The sequence below is a fragment of the Diplotaxodon limnothrissa genome, linkage group LG7, assembly GCF_057381915.1.
Source record: "Diplotaxodon limnothrissa isolate DT_005_m linkage group LG7, D_limnothrissa_male_GT1.1, whole genome shotgun sequence".
NCBI classification, from domain to species: domain Eukaryota; kingdom Metazoa; phylum Chordata; class Actinopteri; order Cichliformes; family Cichlidae; genus Diplotaxodon; species Diplotaxodon limnothrissa.
The window spans coordinates 64743863-64768818 of NC_140602.1; the positions used below are offsets into that span (position 1 = coordinate 64743863).

The 24956-nt window shown below is 38.6% G+C and overlaps 1 protein-coding gene across 1 annotated transcript in view; it reads left to right on the top strand.

Moving 5' to 3' along the window:
* The window catches only part of spon1b (spondin 1b), a 124533-nt gene that overhangs the window by 18499 nt on the left and 81078 nt on the right, over positions 1-24956 (top strand). Inside the window, exons 3-6 of the mRNA XM_085358706.1 lie at positions 1621-1754; positions 15562-15635; positions 16601-16714; positions 17499-17647. Of these exons, the coding sequence (XP_085214832.1) occupies positions 1621-1754; positions 15562-15635; positions 16601-16714; positions 17499-17647 (471 nt within the window). The remainder of the gene's footprint in view (positions 1-1620; positions 1755-15561; positions 15636-16600; positions 16715-17498; positions 17648-24956) is intronic.

Here is a 24956-nt window from a genome sequence, read left to right on the forward strand (position 1 = left end):
ATGGCAAAAAGTTAGTCTAGAGCCCTGTAGAAATATATGTTAAAAAAACAAAAACGATTATGGAAGGAGCAATTAATCGGAAGAACTGTTGATTTTGACCAGTTAATTGTCACGGTTCTGGGTCCGTTGGACCCAGTATTTTGAGTTTATTGTGTTTTGATTTAAGTTTGCATCAGGGATTGTGTTCTTGTTCTCTTGTCGTGTTATGGTAATGTTTATGTCTATTATTAGAGTTCCATGTTCTGTTTATCTGGGTTTAAGATGTGGGTTTAGTTTCATATGTCATTTCAAGTCTGTCTCTGTCTAGTCTGTGTCTTAGTAAAGTGTGTTTTGTTTCCTGTTTTATTGTGAAGGTCTGCGTCTCATGTGAGTGTGTTCAGTTTTACCTTTGTCTCGTCTTGTTGATTATTCCCAGCTGTGTTTCCACCCTGTGTCATCTGTGTGTTTCCCTGCCGTCACCATCTTGTACCGTCGTCCACCTTGCTTCATGTTTGAGTTCCGGTTTGTATTCAGTAGTTTAGTTGTCTCCAGTCTAGTTTAGTTCGTGCTCCATTTGCTGTTTGTCTATATTTATTTCGTGTCCAATAAACCACCTTCACTCCTCCACTACTGCCTGCAATTGGATCCTCATTTATTATTTTTATACGGCTCATCTCACTCGCCGTGACATTAATTGAATAATCTGAGACTCTTGAGAAAGAGTTTATCAATGCAATTACCACAGAGAGATTGGTTTGTGAGTTTTGGAGAAAAAGTAACACATCATCTGCATAAAGGCTGATTTTATGTTCTACATTCTTACATTTTATGCCCTTAATTGTTGTAGCCTGTCTAATTGCTGCTGCTAGTGGCTCAATAAAAATTGCAAACAGTGAAGGGGAGAGTGGGCACCCCTGCCTGGTGCCCCTCAGGAGACAGAAGCTGGAGGATGTTTGGTCATTTGTTCTGACACAAGCTGTTGGGGAATTATATAATATTTTTAACCAGCTTACGAAAGAGTTTCCAAAACCAAATTTGTGTAAAGTTGCAAATAGAAATTTCCAGTTAACTCTGTATAGTTTATTATAATAATAGAAAAGCCAGCACACAATCTCACTCCTTATGTGCTGCAGAAAGTCATTAAATACAAGGACAGCACGCAAAAGTGTTTTGCTTCTATTTCACATTTTGTTGAAACCTCAATTTCTGCTACATTTCTTTTATTCTGAAAACCTACAGAATATTTTATGTTTTGTGTAATTGTTCGTCAGTTTCAATAAACTTGAAGAGTGTAATCTGTTGTCACTGATGCCTGCTCTGTTCTGTGCTGCTACTCTACCTGCCTCTGGTTTTTAATGCACGCTCTTCTAAAATAATATAAGTAATCATTGTCTAATAAGCTATTGTGTGTACTGTGTTTGATATATTGTCTATGCTACTTGGCAGAGCATAGAGGTGCAGTATTGCATTGTGAGGCTTGCTTGTAACATTGTTTTTGAATTCCCTTGCCTGGATTGATCTGGGTTCTCTTTTTCCAGGGAATTTTTAGGAACACCAACATTATATGATGCCATAAAGTTCAAAGTGACCTTTTCAGAAGCAAAGCCATTTAATACTGAATGCTCATCCTTTTCTTTCTAGATCATTGATGAAGACGAGACACAGTTCATGACCAACTGTCCTCCCGCGGTGACAGAGAGCACGCCTCGCAGACGCACCAGGATACAGGTCTTATGGACAGCACCACCCAGTGGGACTGGCTGTGTTATACTTAAGTAAGTTTTTTTTTTTTTATTAATCCTTTATTTATCCAGGTAAAAATCTCATTGAGATTAAAAATCTCATTTACAAGAGAGACCTGGCATCATAGCAACAAAAGTCACATACCACATAGGTATATAACATTTAAAACAAATACAATATCCCATACAAACATGTGTAAAATATACAATGACAGATCAAATTTTGCTTTTACGATTATTCATCACAGAGACGTTTAGTAAAGTTAAAAGAAAAAAAAAAACAGCTGCTTCTTGCGTCAAAACAGGTTTAAAAGTTCAGATTGATAACGCCAGTTAAAGCTTGAATAGTACATGTTTATGGAAAATCAAACCTTAAAGATAACACATAGTGAAAGATTATTTGAACTGTGATAGGCACAGGTGTCTGGATTTAAACGCCATGATGGCAGATTTTAAATCAGTCACTGCTAGCTGATAGGAGTGTTTTGTCTGTGTGTGGGTTTTTTTTTTTTCTTTTTTCTTTTGTACATGGTGACAAAAGTGACAGATAACTTTACTCAAGCAAGTTTGAGCAAGTTGGTTTTCATGCTGCTGGAAATCAACAGTATCTAATAGAAAGGAGCATAGGTCAGATTAACATCCATGTGTCATCTTAAATAATTCTACAACATCAGGAGCACTTTACTCCCTTTTTACTTTTTCTTTTCCTTCACAAAACAACCGCAAAGCAGAATCTCTCCTGTTAGTGAATGTAGTTCACTGGTGTGGTCATTGTTGCTTTTACAGATACTCGTAATCGGTTATAGGCAGCACATTAAGTAAGCTGATGCCAGGTGTTTCTTTAGTTGGTGCGCGCATTAGCTTCTGTAAAGGGACCAGCTCTACAAAGGAGAGATGGATGGTGATTACTGGGGGCAATTTGTGGTTTGAAGCAGGTGGGGCTCTAAACCTCTGTGTAATTTCAGGAGTGTGTGTGACCTTAGCTTTATGTGCATGTGTGAAATGGCGCCAGCGACTCTGAGGAGAAATGCTGTGAAACTCTAAAGAAGGTGCACGGTATCAGGAGGTATTATTTTGTCTAGACACGCACTGGAGGAACAATAACTGTTCAGTGTTGTGCCTTTTATTAGTCATTTTAAAGCCTCCATAAAATAAGAGCTCTTTTTTTGATAACAGTGTTTCCTTAAATAAATAAAAAAGGCGAGAAAATGCACTGTATGTGAATTCTAATGATAGGAAGAACATGCATCGATATATGCATACCCGACATATGCATATATTGGTTGGGGTGTAATATGCAGATGAGCCACAACATTTACACCACTGATTGGAGGATGAAGTGTGGTCTGGCTCTTTCAGTCTTGGGGCTTTTAGGGCGGATCCCTACACAGCTGATGCTCGACAATAAGAACTTTGTTTTTTTCATTGTGTTCCTAGAGTCATTCCTGAGCAGTTTTTGAGGTGTAGCAGAGAGTGTTGGCCGTCTGGGTTGACCGTTGCCTTTGGGTAATGTTTTTATTGTTCGCAATCAGTCAGTAAAATGTTGTTTTTATGTCCATTTTTACAAATGCATTAGCAAAATGTACAGGTGTAGAAACAAAAGGAAAGAAATGTTTCTCTCTGAGATTCAAACTAATCAAAGGCATTTATTCTTATTAGACCATTTTTTTAAAGGCTACTTGTTTTTCTGGATTTTAATGAAAATTATGGGAGAGAAACAGAGCGGGAACATACAAAGCTGATTTTAGTGAACGAAGGGGATGATTGATGATTGTTATGCACAATGGCTACACTTTATGCTTCTACAAATTTAATATTCTCAGAAAACAAATAGCTCTTCCCGTTAATACATGATGGAGTGTGACGTATAATTCAAGCCATGTGCGAGGAAAAAACAAATGATGTGTGGGCTCAGACAGCTACAGTGACTTATGGCAATATGTAGCTGTGAGCCACTCTTTGACAACTTGAGAATACAAATGATAAACTGAGATAACTCAGAGGGAGCACACCTCTGAAAGCGTCTGCCTCTCTCCTCTTCTCTCCACAGGTATGCCTTCTTTTTCTTAGCTTTCTCTCTCTCTCTCTCGCTTGTTTCCATCTCTTCAATCCGACTTCCCAAAGGGAATAACCTCCCTGACATGCATCTCTTCCTCCACTGAGCGAGTTGCTATAACTTGCCCTCACCTCCACCGTATACTCACAGCTGTTACTTTTAATTTATCTGCTTTTGCTGTATGACAGATGGCACATAGCCATCCCGGTGTCTGCCGGTTCAATAAATCTAGCCCTATGTAGTGGAACATCTGCTATGCAAATTCACCTCGTTTTTCTGTCACTTTTGTCTGTCAGCTGCGAGATAGAGATTTAGTATTACTTCATTTAACATCTTCGCCTTCCTCGTCTCACTTCGTCTTCTTTCTTAACGGTCTGCTCTCTGCTGTTGTAACGTGCCCGTCATGTTATCTTTGTTCGGATCTATTCTGTTTTTCCCGTGATGCTTTTCACAGTGTCGAGGAGCAGATTCACATCAGCCAGGAAGGAGATACTTTGCAGTAGGTTTGCGCTATAAAACACCGCTTTAGTGGACAACACAGGCAGCTGTCTTAAATCATGTAGCTTTACCCTGGCCAATTCTGAGAGTGGCAAAAAAACCCCGCACAACTTCACTTCTTCTAGCAATCTTCACAGCAAAGCTACACATTTTCATCCCACTGTGGGAATGCTCTTCTTCTCTCCGCCTCTCTTTATCTTGCGATCTGTTTCATCCCACTCAGCATTCACTCGCTTGGAGAAAAAATATGCTGTCCGTCCACAACGTCAAACACATGTCTCTTGGCTCATTCCAGGCACTTTCAAATACAGCTTCCTGCAGTTGGGAGCGTTCCAGTACTTCTTCCCCCCCGTATGAGCCCACTGGTCGTTTCAGTGCTGGAGAAAGCCTCTGGGATTGTGTATTTCATTCGATGCCAACTTCAACACCTGCTATTTTGGAATCATTGCAATTATAATTTTTTGCAAGGGGGGGTGATAAAGCTGTTAGTGACAACTGTAGCATTTAAAAAGAGGGTCTTGTTTTGTTTTTTTAAATTGCAAAATCAGCTGCAGGTTTTTATTTCTTCTTATTAAAAAAAAAATATAGTGGTGAAAAGCAAGATCTGCTTTCAAACTTTATAAGAATAGTTGCTTTGTGTTTTATACACCGAACATGAGCAGCAGCGCACAGGTTGCTAGAAGAAAAACTTGCATTGCATGGAAGAAACTAACACACAGGGGTCAGTGCTTTGGAGATGTTAATTGTTTGTTACAAAAGCAAGTTCTGTTTGTCTGTTTTGGTCTTAACTGCAAACCAAGAAATAAAAGGCTTTCTCTGTGAGCTTCTTTTATTTAGCTCTGTCTCATTATGTTACTTTAGGTTTAACACTTTTTGGGAAGCCTTTTTTGTTCTTATTGTAGTGTACTTAATTGCTATTACATCCACTCCTGTATTTTGCGTGCTTTGTTGCTGGGAAAGTGAACACCCAGTAAACTGACAGGTTTAGAAAGATCTCCAGTGTGTCCTGGGTCTTCCCTGCAGCCTCCTTCCAAAAAAGATGAGGAGGGGAAAAAATGTCAGTGTCCTCCACCTGTAAAACCACTCCTGTTTTGCAGGTTGTCTCGTTGTTGCCCCTCTTGTGCACCTGTTTTTAATTTAACACCAAAACAGCTGAAACGGATTAAAAACAGCCTCTGCTACCTAAATGAGCCGATCAGATTCCCAGAAATTTAATTGATTTGTCACTATACTCGGACTAAAAAGTGTTCCTCTAATTTTTTTGAACAACATATTATTTATTTGTTTTATTTTGTTGTCCAAAGTCTGTCAGACTGTCAGATTAATTTTAAAGAAACTCCCAAGAGAATAAAAATCGTGTCTGTTACTCAAACTGTCAATTATAAAACTCCATCAGAGTTTTGAGCTGTAGTGCATGTAAGGGATTATGTCTGAGGTTGTGAGTGTGCCTACTGTAGCTAACCTGATTGAACTGTAGGTTTGCTTCCTTTCCGTCTGACTTTTAGTGAAACAACTGCCAGATCTTAGCGGTTTCTATGGTAACTACAGTCCTATAATAATCAACATTGATGAATTACAGTTTGAATAATCAATTAATAACTAAACTAAACAATTAACAACTTTTCTGATTCCAGCATCTAGTTTTGTTTTATTATAAGTGATGGAAATTTAAAATGATATTATTGCACTGTTGACTAAACACCTCAGATGCACGTCGTGCCATCACAAAACAGGGGCTCAAAGTGTCGGGGTCAGTGGGCCCCCTTACTGGTTTTACCCGTTACACACTACACACACAGACTCACGTGATAAAAACATTAGTAGCTACAGTGGCGTGGATAGTAATAGCAAACTCAGTCAATAATATAATAATACATTTTGAGAGTTTACATAATAAATGATAAGTAAAAACTGTACTGATTAGGCAATGATGAAAATATTCATGTTATCACGACTGCTATGTCCATACCTGACATCGCTGCTTCTTGGAAAAAGCGATTTTCTAAAGTTCACACAGTGAAGGAATGTGTGAGCTGAGAACACCTGAAAGAAGCCGGCTGTTAAACACGCTCATCGGTTTCTTGGCAAGCAGAACATGTCTGCAGCTTTTAAATAGCGCTCTCTATCATGTGCTATACCTGCTCAGCTCTCGCTGGCAGTGGAACTAACAACAACTGTGTGTAACTTCTCTCCTGGAGGCAGGTAGTGTACCGTCAGGCCTGCCCTCCTCCCCCTCAACTGGTCAAGTTGTCGTCATTCATCTGGCTTTTTTGTCTGTCTGGAAACAATGTGTAGCCTCCGGCTGAGGGAAACAAGCTGTAAAAACCCCTCACAGGCACTGTATGCGTTATTTTCTACTGCATATTTAGCTTCACTGTATTTATTTTTAATGCTTTGGCTCTAATACTACAAGTATAACACTTTTATAAATAAACTATTTGTATACGCTATATACTTAGTGTTATATAAAGCACAAAACTGTGTCTACTATCGTCAGTGTCTGAACGCCTGAAAAGAGGAAATGTTTAAATATTAATTTTGCCAGCGTTTGTTGAGTAAGTTTGTTTTATCACTGAGCAGAATTAGCTCTGGTGGAAACGCTGCGTTTTTGTTTGTTTTTTTAGTGTTGGCCTAACTCGTGTTTATCTGTGATGACAATATGAGAACAGCTGTGCAGAATTTCAAAATCCGAGGACATCCTGAACTATGCTGTGACATCGTCCAAAGTGGCCCTTTCCTACATGTACACATCTTCCCATCAGATGCATTCTGACAAATGGAAAATGCTCTTGTTGGTCTAGGCGAGGGTGCTGCCTTGTTAGAGAGCGCAGAGAAGCTCTGCTGGGAAATGTAAGAAAAGTATGGGGCGGCCGTGCAAGTGTGAAAGCAGCTATAGTTAGAAATGTATGGGTGGACAAAAGCTTTACATAGCAGCTTCTACAGGCTTGCTCATACTATGATCTGCACTCAATGTGTGCTTTAAAATGTCTCACTTCTCTTTGTGGTCAGTGGTCAGTTGCAGAGGCTGTGACCCTTTCATACATTCAAATCCAAAAAGGTATCCCTTTTATCATTTCCCTAAATTTAGGGATGTTTTGTTAAATATAAATAATAAATTTTTAAATGTACCTTACATCACTATGTTTAACAGCAAGTTGCTTACTTTGAACATGTGACATCTTCTGAAATGTCAAAAATCAAGATCCATTGGCAATAAATGAGAACAGTAGCGTCACTAGTTAGTAAGGTTTTACTACTCTGGACCTTATATAATGTCAGTGAGAGTGGACATCCCTCACATGCTCATCTCAGGGACAGAACCCTTACCCATCTGTTGTTCAAATCTGTTGTTTAGAAGGGGCAACCTCCCTTCAAGCCTTCAATGTGGCTTGAAGGGATCTGGGGAAGGAAACTAAAATACTTTTTTTTAGACAGAAAATGAACTGAAGAGCTGTGTTGAGGTCTAACATAAGAAAATAAAGTTTATTTGTTGAGATTATCATTTATTTTGAACTGTGATTCATCGAAAAATAGAGTTCACGAATGAAAATATGGCGCTGGGAAGGAGAATAATACGTGCCCTTTAAAAATAAAGCATATTCAATCAATATCTTCTACTTTCAGCTGCTTCCTTTAGGGATCATCTCAGTGGATCATCTGCCTCCATCTCACCCTAACTGTAGCATCCTCCTCTGTCACACCAACGCTCTGCATGTCCTCCTTCAGTTCATGAATCTTCTTTTTGGTCTTCCTCTTATCCTGCTGTTATTAGGAGGCCTATATTCACTATCCCTCCTTTGCACACGTCCAAAACCCTCTAAAACTTGTCTCTCTAACTTTGTGTGCAGGCTCAATATATAAATTGGTCAAATCTAAGAAAAGTTATGACTTGGCACTTGACTCTGATTTATATATAAAAATGCTGGAAAAAATAAGGTAACTGTGTAGCCCACATCTTTTTTGTGCTCATAATGCATTTTTGCTCACAAGTACAGGAGGAAACTACATGAGATTTTCAAGAATGAAAAACACATTTGAAACAACCAAAATAACCTTATCAATTTGAAACACTTTTTCCAAACAACTTTGTTATATAGCCAACTTTGAGCTTGAATATAAGAGAATATTTCAAAAGCAAAAATGCATCACTTTAATGTCTGAAATGCAGTGGAAGAGAAACGAGCATTGATTTGCTGCATGCCTTATCTGTTTTCTGATAATTCAGTGGAAAAAAGAGATTATAGCAACTGAATGATCTGCCTTTTACTTATATTTTGATAACAGGCTTATTCCTCTAGCTTTCATTTCTTTCATGGTCGAATAATTGGCTAATATAAAATATCAGATTCTATTTACTCAAAGAATTAAAACCATGATATTGCTGAGTGAGTCAGGGCTATATGTATATACGTAGCTTGTACCGATCAACTTTTACCATTTGCTGATGACATGAGCCACATGCTCAGTCCTGATAATCATGATGTCATAAAAATAAGATTTTCCCAACACCAACTTAGAGCAAAACACGTTGCGACAAAATATCATTGATTTGGAAACTTGAACAACTGTTGTTTTCACAAAGGAGATTTGCCAGAAAACTTCCAATTGCCAGAGTTTTCAACAAACCCACAGGCATCACATCCTGTCACCACGGCAACTCTTCTGATGGTCTAATTCACACATCTCTGGAATTACTCAGTTCAGTGTTTCAGCCAGTGATGTTGTTGACAATAAGACATCGCTCTCTCTGAGACAGTCCAAGGAACCCACAGCCCATCACACCCAAATCAAACAAAGCTTACTGCTCCAGGTTTACATAGAATTTGAATTTTTAATTATGGTTTGAGTTTCTTTTGAAGTTGATTTGGTTATTTTTTTAACTGTTTCTCAGCCCTGAAATTTTTATGTTGCAATGATTTTTCAGTGAGCTTTAGTGATTTCCCCCGCTGACACAGCAAAAAGCTGTCACTACAACTTTTCATGTATGACATGTAGTTATTTGAGCCGCAAGCCGTAGTTTCTGTAACTTTTAAGGTTTTCGTCTTCTTCTTTTGGTGCTAATATTTCCATCCTTTGAACCAAAAAGCAAAGCTCCTAATCTACCCACATAAACTATCATCAACTATCAAAAGAAAACTCACAGCACTAGAGCACTCGTCGTTTCGAAGTGATCTTCAAACCTCAGTAGATGAAAACTCTTGGCTTTACAGGGTTTTGTTTATATCTTGAGACTGTAGTAAACATGACTTGATTGCATTTCTTTTTTTGTAGGGAAACTGTCAAATCATATCAGATTACTTTAATAATGGTGAGCCACCCATATTTCCCCTCCTTTTCCGCATCTTCAAAGCATCATCCAGACTCAACTGCTGCATGTTATGAAGAGAGCTCTGAGGAGAAAGGTTTTCATATTTCTGCCTTGTTAGGACTTTTATCTTTCAATAGAGTGAGGAGCCTGTATACTAATAACTGTGGATGTAGGATATGTGTTTGTGTATGTGTGTGTTTGTCTGTTTTCCACACCAGGTCACTAAGGTCCTTCTGTATCTCTGATGAGCTCAGCCTGAATCTGTTCTTTAATCTTTACGAACTCCTGAAAAAAATCTTTTAGTGTTGGGAGACGTTTCCCCCGAGAGCTGAGCTAGACAGAGAGATGGATAGCAATGAGAGAAAGTGAGTGTGCATGGGGGAAGATGGGGGGTTGATCACTTTGTTGATCGGGTTTACACTTAAACATCTCCCTCCTCTCTCCAATTCTGCCCTTCAGCCATCTGTTCATCACATTGTCACCTCACATTGACCTCCTGCCTGATCTTTCCATCAGTATTCCAAAGCCGTTAGTGGAAGGACTCCAGGAAGGGGATGAGGCCACAATTCATCTGCTTGCTCAGTGATGGCACGGGTCTGACTGCACTGAATCTGTTTGACAGCAGAGTTTAAACTCTTGTGTCCTGATTCTCTGAGAAACGAGAGAAAATGCTTTTTCACTGATTATAAAACTAGACTATTTAAAGTATGGCCAGCCTTTAAAAACACAGTTCTTGTTAACGTTGTGCTTCTCAGAATACTAAAACAAATACATTCATAGAAAAAGAAATTGATCATTTCTAGATTGATTTTTGCTTTGCCTGCTGTGAGGCCCAAACATGTTGGTGGGTTTATTCAACCTTCACACTTGTCCCTGATTCCTGCTGGACTGTTTGACCTCACATGGGGTTTTGGACCCCCCTGTGTTTAGCCAGCACCACAGGCAGGCAGTGGTGAATCCTGACATCACAATAACTCCCCGTATTAACGACTTGTATTAACAAGTTTTCGGTATAGGCTGCTACAGCAATTAGATGGACTGCAAATAATTCCCATTCAGAAATTTATAGTAAAAAATGGTTTATATAGTTCCTTTTGGTTATTCCCTGAGTTCACCAGATCCACCATAGTACAGTCAAGGATCGTCTTCAGTTACGATCCTCGCTGTAATGTGCTTCGTGTAACACACAGCTCAAAAACAACACTTAATTTCTCATTAATACAATGGGCATTTAAATTGGCCAGAGGTCCCCAAAAAACATAATGATGGCATTAGAGTTGTGGAGTTAAGTGTATGAAATAAACTTACCCACTTTGACATGCCCTCCAGCGTTTTTCTTACCCTTTAAATTACTAAGTTGAACTCAATTTACAGACATGTTTTTTGCTTTCACTTCCACTTTAAACAAACCAACAAATGCAGCCTTATATAATTAAAAATTTATTCCTGGTGCACCCAATGCGATTCATAGTCGCTTATCTGCAAACTGTAACATAATTACTCTTGTACAAAACGATGTTTCGTCAAACGTTTAATAAAAAAGAACAAGCACTGAATGGTTAATTCATATTTTTATGGATTCGCTCTCATCCTTGTTCATCAATTAACAGCTTCCTATTTGCAAACATAAATACATCATTATGTAACTTATGCCTTACATTTTATTGGATTGTTTCCTGCACATACACAGTTTTTGCTTATAGTTGAATAAATGCTCAGAGTAGAACTGAACAGGATAATTGATTCTTGATCTTTTCATCTAAGTTGAGTTTCCTCTCCTTACTTCTGTGTTGTTTGTTATTGTTCTATCGAGCATTTATCATGCAGTGAAATTTATATTTTTGTGTGAATAGTTGCACAGTTGTATGTATTGGTTTTGCCACCTGGGGCTCTCCCCACATGAATCGAAACAGCATACCAAAGATTCAGCGGGGAGCGCCAACGAAAGCCTCCCAGAAGAAGAGTGAGCAGACATTAGAAGTATGATTAATAAGAAACCTGAAGAGAAGAGAGATGAAGGAAAAGGAAATGCCAGACAGGAGTATAGAAGGCTGGAAACTGTAGCAAAAATGCAGACTGTGTGCATCAGTGATTTTTTTTTCTTCATTTTTTTGCTTAAAGGTCAGCGGATGTGTAACCCATAAGTAAAACTTTCTCACTAACAGAAATGCTCACTTCTGCAGTATTCACAAGTGCCAGTGTGGTGTTAGAATCATCTTTCAATGAGCCACACGGAAGGAAGAAGGCAGACTGCCCCTAATTTCAAAAGGTGTTGAACACAACCTGCACAAAGGTGACGTAAAAACCTGAGAACAAAGAAAAACCAAAGAAAAACAAGAGAAATGACAAATAGGAAGCCTGAACTAAACTCAATGGGGAATGCAAAAATAAGAGGTAGTTCAGTAGACAGCCTATGGGGCTGCAGAGAACGGACAAAAAACGCACTAGGAAGAGAAAGGTAATAAAGAAGAGGTGGATGCCCTAAACTTCAAAATAAAACTGGAAGTAGCCTGAAAGGGAGCCAAGAATGAACAAAGACCCAACATGGAAGACAAGAGAAAGGAAAAACCTTCAGCAACATAAAGGGAGAAAGAGACTGTTGATCATTAGAAAGGCCGTAACATAATTGCTGCAGGAGTCCAGACTTAAAAGGTCACTCCCATTAAAAAAAATTAAAATGTTTTATTCACGTAAAACGTATGACAAAGACTGACACTATTGTGCCACCTGCCTGTAAGGCGTGTTAATAATTGTGGTACGCAGAGAACAGCAGAACTACACGTGTTAACTAAACAGGTGACGTTGAAAAAATGTCATCATTCAGCTACCGACAGTAGTTTTAGCGTTTTGCATAAATTGTCCAGCAGATACGTTGCAACAGTTTTCATCCGGTGCCTATAGTGTGTATTCTACCATATAGCCCCTATTTGTACACTGCTGGAATGTTGTATTTGGTCATCTTTGACCTTTTTAGGACCAGCGGGAAAAGCAGCAACAGTGTTACAACTTGTTTCCACCCACACATCTCTAGTGCTCTTTTCTGAGCTTGCACTGGCCTGAAATTGACAAAATTTCGCAACTAAATTGAATAAACATGCAGACTTGATTGCACTGAAGATGTACGTCTAGTAGAGGGAGGATATTATAAAGTGAGGAAAGTGTAGCTGGAGGCAAGTTAAAATGTATCTTTTCATATTATCAGATATATTGTTGTTTATACATTTAACCAACTGATAATTAATGCCAGTCAAACTATTAACACATTTACTTTAAATCTGTCAAGGGCGCCTAAATAATAGTTAGCATATTTCACTTTTGTTTTTCAATTTCATGCCCAGGCAGTCAACCCGTGTTGCAGGGTATATTGCACCATTCAGCCTGTGTAAGATTTATAGGAGCAATATAACCGATAACTCCTACTTAATATCGCCCGTCCCTCCTCTGTCTCCACCGTCACTGTTGTTCAGCTCACTTTCTTTCGGTTTATGTCTCTCTACAATATGAGGTGGAGTCGCTGTGAAATTCCTGCTACTGTGAGACATTATCTAGGATAATAATGGGTGTATGCTGTGTAATTGCATAATATCTGCAGAACCTTAGGCTTCATGACTGAAGCTTGATTACCTCCGTATGTAGGGGGGAAGCTTGTATAATTTCAGTCCCATAATGCACAATCAAGTTGGTTCATTTTCTCAGGACAATCTATGCAATCAACATGTGTTGCTTTTATGAGGTTCTTGATGTGTGTGATTTTTGGCCTTTGAAAATCATATTTGTGGGGCTGTGGGGGGATTTGAACACACACAAAACAAATCTTTTTTTGTTTTTCTCAAATTCTGCACCACTTCTCTGTGTCTCTGTTGAAGCCTCGCTGGAGAGTACAAAACTATCCCTGGTTAGGAAGAGGTTAATGCAAAGCAGTAACATACTGTCCATTCGTTTTCTGCTAGACCCTTTTTTTAATCTATGAAAGAGGAATGAAAAATGGCTGCATTTAGTGTCAACGTTATGGATATCGAGTGGAAAGGTTAGAGGGAAAAATCCAAATCCCCAAATTGAAACCTGAATACCTACCTAACGAGCAGATATTAAAACCAAGACACTAAAATCAGACATTAAAGAAAAGACCCACAAACTTAATGCAAGTAATTACATTTTATAATTTAAAAGCCTCTGCATCCGATCGACACAATTTCCATTAAAATGTAGTCGTTCTGGTTTTTTTAGTCAGAGAAAAAATATGAAGCTTATAACTTATAACTAATCCAGTGATTTATTTTATGTGCAAGCAATACAAACATGAATTATTGAAAAAGCACTGCAAAGTCACAGGACTCAAGATCATCAAGGCAGTTCTCATTCTTTTTCCTGTCCTTCAAAATTTGACCAGGAAGATTTTCTGGTTTTCTGGCAGAGGAAGAAAATCAGAGTTACTGTAATCAAATATTTAAATGCAATTTGAAATTTGACATTGATTGATTGATTGATTGATTGAATCTTTATTTTGAACATGTTGAAAAAGTATAAAAAAAAAATAGAATTAAAAATTGGTATTCATTACTCTGTACTTGTTAACAATGACCTTTTGTCAACAATATGCCTAATTATATATATTTTTTTATTTATTTGCCTCTCAAGTCAAGGGTAGTGTGTCTTAAATGATGTGTCTCATTCTTTTTGGCAACTGGTTCCTTCGAGTACATTTATTATATGTATGTAAAGCCATTGATGAGCAAAACTATAGTGATTTAGTTAATTATAAATAAAATTTATATAATACATAAACATTGTTTATTCAATTATCTGTTTGTCTGGAGAGATAATCAACCTTCTTATCCTCTCATAATAAACTACATAAAGCAGTTATGCTTCTTAACTTTTTGATATCTTTTTTTGGCTTTTTCTGGCAAGTTATGCTCTTTAGAAGGGTCTTGTGAATTATTCCAGTTAATGATCACCTTGGTCAGAACAGTTTCTTTAAAATGTCACTTGCAGGTTGTGTGAGAGCTTCGTTAACCATAACCATGTGTTGATCTGTTCTGACCTGTTCCTGCCTACGAAGATGTCCTTTTATGCTGCACTGAACCATTTCACAGACCAATAGTTTAGCTGTGTGAAAACACACCCAGTGTGAGATAGATGCCCTTCCAGAGACCAAGACATTGGAAAAGTAAGTTTAGCGAGTTTTATTGGGAAGAACAAGTTTATCAAGGATAAAACGTGTCTTAACTCATAGTTTGCAAATGTAATGGCAGCAGCTTGGTGTTCGTGATAGTCAATTTTTCATCTATGAAAAGCTGTACTAAATATATAAGAGCATAGGAATGATTTCGAACTCTATATAACTGTTGCAAATCTATTGCAAAAGTGTTGTAAGACCATCATGCCTTAGTGTTCCTCCAACAATTTCTTCATCCTATTTTCCTGTCCTTTTCCTCAGAGATTCAATAGCAGTGCCAGAGCACACAGAGTTTTATCTGTGCAGTGTGAGTAATGCAGTTCCTTTCTCCTAAAGAGAAATGTAAATAGTACTGGTAAAACAGCCTATTTTCACTGGGGGAGTTTCATTTTCAGCCAGTATTAGCTCATAACTTAGAACCGGGCTTCATCTAAAATCCATGGAAAGATCTATATTCCTTCTCTGACTGTAATCCCTGCTCTCTCTTCTTCATGTCCATGGGCATGATTGCTGTGATACATTTCATATTGCAGCAGGATGACTGTATCATGGGGTTTGGAGAATAGGACGTTGCTCCTGTGAAAAGATGTGTACTCCCTGTCTAACCTCGGGGAGCCCATCACCCTCCCCCTTCCGCTGAAGATTAAATGGATCATGTAGTGGAAAAAACACTTCGGTCACCTATTAACCATCTACTACTCTTATTGCACTCCTCCCACAATCAAACTTTCTCTCTGTTTTCTTTCACTTTTCTTCTGCTTCTTTGCCTTTCTCACTACATGTCTCTCTGTGTCTCTAGGGCAAGTATTGTCCAGAAGAGAGTCATCTATTTCCAGGATGAAGGCTCTCTCACCGTTCAACTGTGCGAGAAAGGTAATAACAGCTGCCCATCCAGTCTTTCTTTTCATTCTTGATTGCGTATCATGTTGCTAGTGTCCTGTGCTCTACGTGTAGTTTACCCCCCCTCCGTCTTTGGAGCACATTACCTCCCTTTATTTCATACTATATTTAAAAAAATCTCAAACCAACAAAGCCAGCTGGGGAAAATTGTGAGGACAACAAATCCTGGATGTCATGGGAATTTAAATATTGCTTTCTGTTTCACTGCAGAGCCCAGCCACTGCTTTCATGTTACCTGTGATTTCATTGCAGAGAAAAATGGCACTCTAGCTTCCTAAAGCTCACAGCCAGCCTGATAAACACTGCGCTCTTGCGAGACAATAAGGCGTCAGGACTCTCTCAGCTCTGATGCACACATTTATTGTACAATAAAAAAAGAGAGCCTGGACGAGTGGTTTCTCAAACTTAATCTCAGGGGAATTTTACTTTCATAAAATCCTCCTTACCTCTCCGAAATCTAATTTTCCAGGCTATTATGCAAGCCAATCAAGCCGCCCTGTTTCAATTTGCTGACGTAAGTTAGGTCTTGTGAGTCATCCTGCTATAACTTAGATGTCAAGTGAGGCTTTCTTTTTTTAATAATTTGGTGATTCATAAATATTCAAGAAATCCCCTTGACCTACCTTTGCAAAACATTGGTCCTGGGCAAAATCTGAATATTTATAAGCCTGAGTTAAAGCTAATGTGTCATTTTAATACCGGTTTATTCCGGGGATGTAATTTTGTGTCATTCTCGGTGATTCCAAATTGTCAGTTGCCAGGTAATTTATGCAGGTGTGCATTTATATCAAACCTTGCACGTTGGTGTGTCTGTTTGTTTACTCCAGAAATGTGTTTTTTAGGATTAATCAGGGCCCTGCGTCCCGATTAACCTTAAATTTTTACACCCGAGTGTCATTTTGTTTGTGCTGTCATCGTCGCATTCTGTCTCCTCGTAGAGGGTGAAGCTACACAAGCTCCTGCCATTGAGTGCTGTGCCTGTGGAACCGCCAAGTACAGACTCACCTTTTATGGAAACTGGTCGGAGAAAGTACATCCTAAAGATTATCCAAGTGAGTTCAGCTTCTCAACATCTTCTGACTGATGCATACATGTACACAGTGCACTGTGGTACCTGGAAATGCTCTGTAGGTCTGCATGAAAAATGTATAAAAGTATTGTAAGATGGCAGCGTGATGACAGAAACGATAAAAAAACTGTTTGATAATTTGACATTTTGACATTTTTTTAAGTTCAGCTCACAGTAAATAAATAAGTGAATAAATAGGTGGAAGGTGCTGGGTTTGAATCCAGTTTACATGTTCTGCTTGATAAAAATCACTTTTAGCTAGGTAGGTAGAATTAGCGCTTTCTTCATCTTGATGTCTGAAATGTGATTGATGTGTAGCCCAGATGGCAGCCACTGAGGATATGAAGTGTATAGCATTCCTATAACTCAGCTTTAGGATATGCTTGCCTTATACACTCACAACTTGGCAAGTGTAAGTACACTGGTATAGACGCAACAAACAAGTCTGTGTTCTATGAAGGTTTAGATGACATATGTCTATATAGTATTTGGCTTATAAAGGTTTCCTCGTGGTAAATGACGAGATTTCACTAAGTCTCTGTACACAGTCCAACACATAACGCGTGTACAACTGTAACTTAACCAATTGTGGTAACTTCTGGTAACTGAAACTGCTAGTAGAAATAAATTAAAGATGTTAAACATGAGCACAGAGTCAGGATGAGTGAATGAAAGAACTGAAACAAAAGTTTTCTTTTAAAAAAATCATAAACATGTTGTCATAAGCTTCAGTGAGTTAAGAGTGTTCCTGACTTCCTGTGTTGTAGGACGTGCCAACCACTGGTCAGCTCTGATTGGTGCATCCCATTCCAGAAGTTATGTGCTGTGGGAGTACGGAGGCTATGCCAGTGAGGGAGTCCGTCAGGTGGCTGAGTTTGGCTCCCCCATCAAGATGGAAGAAGAGATTCGACAGAAGGTAGGATTACCATCATACGGATTCTCTGTGGGTTCTCACCCACTCCGTTTTTGAAGTGTCAGTGTTATTTTCCTATCTTTTCATATGATCCTTTCCCATCATGTTGGATTAAAAGTTCTAGTGGCACGACACATCAAAAGTATAAATAAAAACCACCAATTCTAGACCATAACAGTGTATATGGTATAATCATCATTTGAGGCGCTCAGGTTCGAGGGTTATTACAACATACTGTGAGATTAATGACAGGTTGCTCGAAGAACAAGCTGAAATATTGCTCACACACACCAACACGCACGCTGAGCAAACACGCATTTTCAAAGCTGCAGCTGATGAACGTGCAGCACCACAGTGACACTCCCATCTCCACATCATGTCTCGGCATTATTATCTATGATCTTTCTGCTTATTAAAACAGATGCATATTGACAGCTTTTAATGCTAGCCACTGCATGAAATCAGATTCCTTTGGAAACCATCAGCAAACTTCTTTTGACTGAACTATGCCTTTAGGGGATCGGATATTTTTGGAAGGCATTCACTGGATAGCACACTGGGAGGACGAGCTGTTGTCTCAGCTCTTCTTCTTCGTGTGTGCGTGTGGCAAAACTGAAACATAGCGCAGATAGAGAAGAGTGCATAACAGGACACAGCTGACAGGTTTGCTTGAGCATGTGTGTGTGTGTGTGTGTGTGTGTGTGTGTGTGTGTGTGTAACCCAAATGCTTGGATGTCTGTCAATATAATATATAATTTCCTATAGCTATATGCTGGACTACCAAAAGGCATTTTTTTCATACATTTATGTACTGCAATTCTTAAAGGAACAGTGATTTTTACATCTTGGGATTAGTCCCAGCAACTATAAGGTGGCGTGGAAGGATTCAACTGCAAATTGCATAGCTTCATCCTGAATTAGAATTCAACCTGCCGTCTATAAATGATATTCATTCATTCACTTGGAGTTTACTTGCTGCAATATGTGACTGAGAACTGCATTTCAGACATTTATAATCAGCACAAGACCTTATTTTTATCCTCAATTTTTCCATTCATCATGTAAAATCTTATATGGATGAATTTGTGAATAAAAGGTTCTGAAAACCAGCCTATAAAAGCCAAAATCTTTACCCAATCATATACAGACCAGATCATATTCAGACTTTTGTTTTTAGATTTTTTAGTTTCCGTTCTGATGACTCGTGCTTGTGTCTCTGCAGTCCACAGTGTTTCTGCTCTGTTGTGTCAAAACAAGTATTTAGCTTTGATTTAGTAAAGTATAGCTGAAATGTAGAAAAAGGGTAGTGTTTAGAAAAAAGACTTTTTAAATCACTGAATTTCTCAGAAATCAGGGGCTCTGTGGCTACAGCAGCAAAATTAAGCAAAAATTTGTGAATAAAATGTAGTTATTTGGAAGTTAGACTCTTTAATTACTCAAGAGATTCCTGGAGATTTCTTCCTGTTAAAAGGGAGTTTTTCCTTCCCACTGTTGCCAAACTGCATGCTGATAGGGGGTCATATGATTGTTGGGTTCTTCTCTGTATGTAGGGTTAAAAAGCAAATGCAAAAGTGTCTGATGAGTCCTTCTGCCTTACATGCTGGGACATTAAGGGTATTATTGGTCACAGACTTTCAAGCGCAAGAGAAAAGTAAAAGTTGAGTTCTTTTTATCTTATAACGTCAATAAAATTACATCATCTCGCTGCATCCCCCGCAGGGGTCCATCGACCACTCCTGGATGAACGAGTGCAGCAGCAGGTTGGGTCATTGTAAGGCACTAATGGTAACAAAGCCCAAAGGCTCCCTTGCAGGATCCTGCAAGCGCTGAACCCCCAGTCTAGATTAATTCTTCTTACCATGAAATTCCATTTAAGCTCCTGGTACAAGTAACTGTTGTGTTGGCTACACAGGTAGCTAACTGCTGCTGAATGTAAAGATTTAAAGTGGATTGCATGTGGTGGAAATCTGATACATTTGATTCTGACTCTGGTGAAAGGACCTAAAAATCTCGTTTTCCATTTCCCTGTTCTGTTTTTTATTTCTTATTTTGGTTGGGGAATATAGCCTCAGTTGCAGCGTCATTTGCCAATAATCATTATGCAGTAACAGAGGATGAGAAAACAGGATTAATGTTAAGAATATAACTTTATGTAATTATAACCAAAGTGCATTAAAGTTACATAAGCAATCCTGCTCTAAGGAGAATAGCTGGAGCCCATCGTTCTCTGTCCAGCACCACTACTATGAACACAATGCCCTTTCTTCCCCTTGCCTGCAATGCAGGTGTGACTGTTTAGGAATTTTGTGAAGGCTTCTCTTCGCAAAAAATGAATTAATAAATACAATTTTTAAATAATACAATGATATAGTTCTAGTTTATTTCAGCCGTTTCTTTCATTAATTCCTGTCTCCCTGTTTGCTTTCCAGAAATATAGAAGGAGCAAAGAGCTGATTTGTAAGACCTGATTATAGGATATTTCCAAACTTTAAGGGAATGTCAAACTGAATTTTCAGGTCTAAAGCACAGAATCACACGATGTACTGTGGAAACAAAATAAGGTTATAATAAACAGATGTCATAACAGGTAGACTGGGGAAAAATAAAATGATGTCAGTGATTGCACATAGCAAAAACGTTGGACTGCATTAAAAGAGCCTATTTTGCTGTATACCACTAACACTTTATAACGTGCATTTATTTTACACAGAAATATTCAATATAAATAGTATAAGCTCTCTTGTCCATCTCTCAAAAGAGCTGGCAGTCATTTTAGTTTACACAGTGTTTCAGTTTACATTAACATTAATGTTCAGTATGTTAGTGTGTTATAAAACTGTGATTACTGTGATAGTGCATTTTAGTCTTCTGATTAAAATGTTACATTAATGTTGCTTGTGTGAACTGCTTTGACCTAAAGTATATGGATGTCTCTGCGTGTTTTCTTTCTGCCTCACGCTGTTTCTGTGGGCACTGATAGGTGCGTCCTGGCCATTTGCGAGGGAACAATAGCGTGGTGCTGGTGGGCTGTCAGTGTGGTGTGTGCCTGTCAGTTTAGGTTTGGGCTGTTGTGTGGAGACATTATAAGCTGACAGACAGCCCTAACTCCTCTCTTGGCTGGCTCTGTCTGTCTCTGGGGCTAATAACCACCCTGAGACAATGAAAACTTCAGCCTGTCTCATGGTAGAATGAGATGGCTTGATTGTGTACTGTAGACTGGAATGTTAGCTATTGAGCTGTTGGATGAAATAGCCCGATTGTACACTGGAATGTCAGCTATCGAGTTGCTGGACTTTGTACCAAGTCTTAAAAACTTTTTCTAATACGCCCATGATTCAAAAGGTTGTTTTTTTTTAATCGGTATGTCCTGTTCATGTGAAAATGTACTGTAGACCTGCAGTGTTTCAGTCTTTCAATATGCTAGGCTGGCTTATTTTTATTTATCTAACATTTTTATATTCATATCCGTTAAGATACACTAAACCTATAACATATATAAGTTAAAAAATATATAAATACAGTATCAACCCAGTAGTTCAAAAATACAAAAAATGAAAATAGTCATATACAGTAAGAATATATTATAATTGTACTAGTAATGTATACTAGTAAATTTAATAATATGGTATAAATTTATGGAAATGTCATTTGGTTTCTGTACCTTTGTCTCTCATTTCTAAAGAGTTTAAAAGATCTGTAGAGTTATTTGGAGGAACAGATGCTAAATGCCTTTATTTACAGTGTTAACACAAAGCTGACATTTCCACTTGGATTTAAAAGTGTTTCCATACTTGTGTTATATGATTCAGTGAATTCAGGAACACATTATCAACATTTTCTTTATTTTGCCTTCCCCAAATGATGACTTGCCTTTGTTAGCTGGTCTTTCAAGCATGCAGTGGTTGAAGTTGCAGTGTGTCACACTTTGTTGACTGCCCATGGTCCATATCATCATCCTGTTTGAAAGCTACTTTTGCGCTGTTTTGGACTGGCAGCGTGTCAGTCGTATCCTGCTCCTCATCCAGTGTGAGCTTGGATAGCTGAGACAGAGCGGCTACACTACTTCAATAAGTGGCAGTGAAACGGATATTTATGTATTGTACAGTATTTAAAATTGATTCCAAAGGAAAAGTCCACAATATGTGCTGAATGCCAAGTGTCTGTTTCTGGTTTTTGCTTTTGTCAGCATCACAAACCTAAATCTGAAGTGCTGTAAACAGCAAATCATCAGCAAATGATCAGGATCTGGTACAGTTTTTTGTTTTTTTTTGGAAAACTTCTAACGCTCTCATTTATATGTGCACTGACTAAGATGAATTTTTATGTAGTTTTAAATGCACCTACTGACTGCCTCAAAATAGCAGCTTGAAATGTGTTTTGATGTTACACTGACGCATAAGAGGGAGAATGGCACCTCTTTCATGTTGCTCTTTTGTTGTTGTACTTTGCTTGAGGTTGTCGATTCGCTAGTTTTTAATCATAAGCCAAGTCAGCCCATTTTTACACTGCTAGAGATGTTGATGAAAAGAAAGAACATCTGCTTTACTCAGCTTGGAACGGAATTTTGTGATACTGGCGTTTACTATACATGTTAAACTGCAGATAAGTATGAATGACATTTTTCCTTCTTTTCAGTTTGAAAGAATGATTTCATATCCTAGTAATATCCTAAAGGTGAACGGTAAAGAGTAAATTGCTATGGACAGTAAACTGATGATTTTGAGTTTGTTGCATGAGCTGTGTTCCAGATACAGCATCCTTGGCCCCTCAACAATCCTGGCCTTTATTGACATGACACCATCACACAGTTGCTGCAACTTTTCTGTAAATCTTCCATATCATCCATGAGGAGCTCTATTGAATAGAGATCTGGTGACTGTGGGAGCCATTTGAATACAGTGACCTCATTGTCCAAAGAACCAGTCTGAGATGCTTTGAGCTTTGCGACATGGCACATTATCCTGCTTGAAGCTGCAATCTCAAAAAATGTGCTTGGTACCAAAATACCAATACCACACAGGGCCCTGTGCTTTGTTATTTTAAGCTGGGTTATGTATAGTTGGGTATCTGTTTCAAAAATATATATTAGTTAACTTTCCAAGGTTTCAGGCACAAGAAAAGTAAAACACAGATACACACATACACATTTTTCTTTCAATTCGCTGGGGCATTAAGGTTCAGACTGGGTGAACATCGAAGTGGCTGCTGTAAAGGTGGGAAGCCGACATGGGTCAGTAATCCCTGTCTTAGCTGAGAATCCCAACCATCCAGAGGAGCAATCAGCTGTGGTGATGTGTGGACAAAGCCTTAAGACCAACCTCTCCATCGCAGCGCCAGCCAATGCTCCCCATCTAACAAACGCCTAAGCCCGGCACAAGACAAGCAGACTGGCAGACAGAGACACAGACAGGCCGGGGAGGGGAGATGAGACCTCAGGGCTCTCACTGTGATGATGTACCTACAAGCCAGAACATCTCTGTCAGAAAGGTGCTGCAGCAGAAGACGTCATATACTCTATTAGAAAGTAATGACATGAGATTTAATAACCTATTGAAAGTTAAACACAGGGTTTTCTGTACATAAACATTTAGATGCTAAATATGATGTTGACAGAGCCGCGTGTGTCGCATTACAAAAGAGTGAACAGCTGTGACATTTTTTCACAAGGCCTCTGCGTTCATTAAAGACACGACTTACAACAGTCCTCTCCTGCTTGGTCAAGCTGAACTTGCCGATCTTGCCGTCCGTCCTCCTCCTGCACCTGGCATCCACTCCCGTTTGCACAAATGCCCTGCGGGCGCAGCCCAACATGCATGAGCCTGTGGAAAATTTGCTCATATCACAGTGCACATAGAGCATTATATTGCAGATTTAAACATGCCAGTAACCTCAAGTGCTGTTGGCAGTTTACTGAAGTTAATAAGCTGCAGACCTTTTATAGTACCTGTAATCCTACGACTACACTCAGGTAGAGTTTAAAGGATTTTATTCAAATTTTTTAAAACTGCCATTCCATTGTTTGTTTAATCAGCATCATTAGCAATATTAGGATATATTTAATGCAAGTTGAAGGAATTTAATTGGTAACACATGCGAATCACCATAAGGTAGAGCTGGGCGATAGAACGATAACGATATCTATTGCGAAATAACTTTTTCTCGATAGAAAAATTAAACTATTGCGATAGACCTCACCGCTCTTGTCCTCTTAAAAAAAAAAAAAGAACAGCCAATCCAAATTAAGTAGCAACCAATCAAAGCCGCAGCGTCACGTCACGTGACTTGCTACGTACAGCACAAGTGCCAAGCCGCACATGTGTATTTGTTTGGGAAGCAGCCAGCCGCCATGCCGCCCGGGTAATGGAGGAAATGAGTGTGCCGACTAGAGAAAAATCAACCGAGAATGTGACCGAAGGTTACCGAAGAGAAAACAGATGATGGTTCCAACGCCGGAGAGATTGTCGAACGGAAGAGCCATAGAAGTTCCGTAGTGTGAAGTTATTTCGGCTATTTCAAGTCTGACAAAAAACAGAGTAGCGTGCACTGTAAATTGTGCCGAAAGCAAGTCTGGAAATACAATAAACCGGTGCATGCTCAATCTCTCACTGGAAGCGCTAATTCGCCATTTGGCTTTTGTTTTAAGTAACTGTTAAAACTGTTGGAAAAGCTAAGCTATACAACAAGGAGAGATTGAGAATTTCCTTTTAGTTCTCAGTTTATTTGATATTGACAAAAGTTAGTCAATTTTGTCTGTTCTTCTGTAAAACAAACTAAGATTTATTTTTAGAATTAATATTTTGTTTCCAAGTAGAATTGACAATTTAGTCTGTTTTGGTTGTTCTATTTTGAAACTTAAACGCTTTAGCGGCTGCCTTTTGTGTAGTTTGCAATATTTGCCTTTATTTATCTGAAAAAGTCTCATGTTCCTTAAGTACATCTACCCTGTTGAACTTATTATGGGAAATAAATATTTAAATAAAAACAAGCTGCTGATTATTTCACATTTTACTTGTGAGCAACGGCACATTTAAATCTTACAAATATAGTTATTTGGCTTATATCGTGATATATCGTTATCGCCTGCCTGAAATGAAAAAAACATATTGTGAAATGAAAAAATCTTATATCGCCCAGCTCTGTAGTTCCACAGCACAATGTGTTTAATACAGATGTGTGTATAACTACATTTTACCTGGTCTGACTACTTGTATTGCAAATGTTTGTTGTGATTAATGCATTGAATTAGAACACTTTCACAAAACCTGCTGCCTACATTACAAACGATGCAATCTGGGAACCCATTATCGGTCAC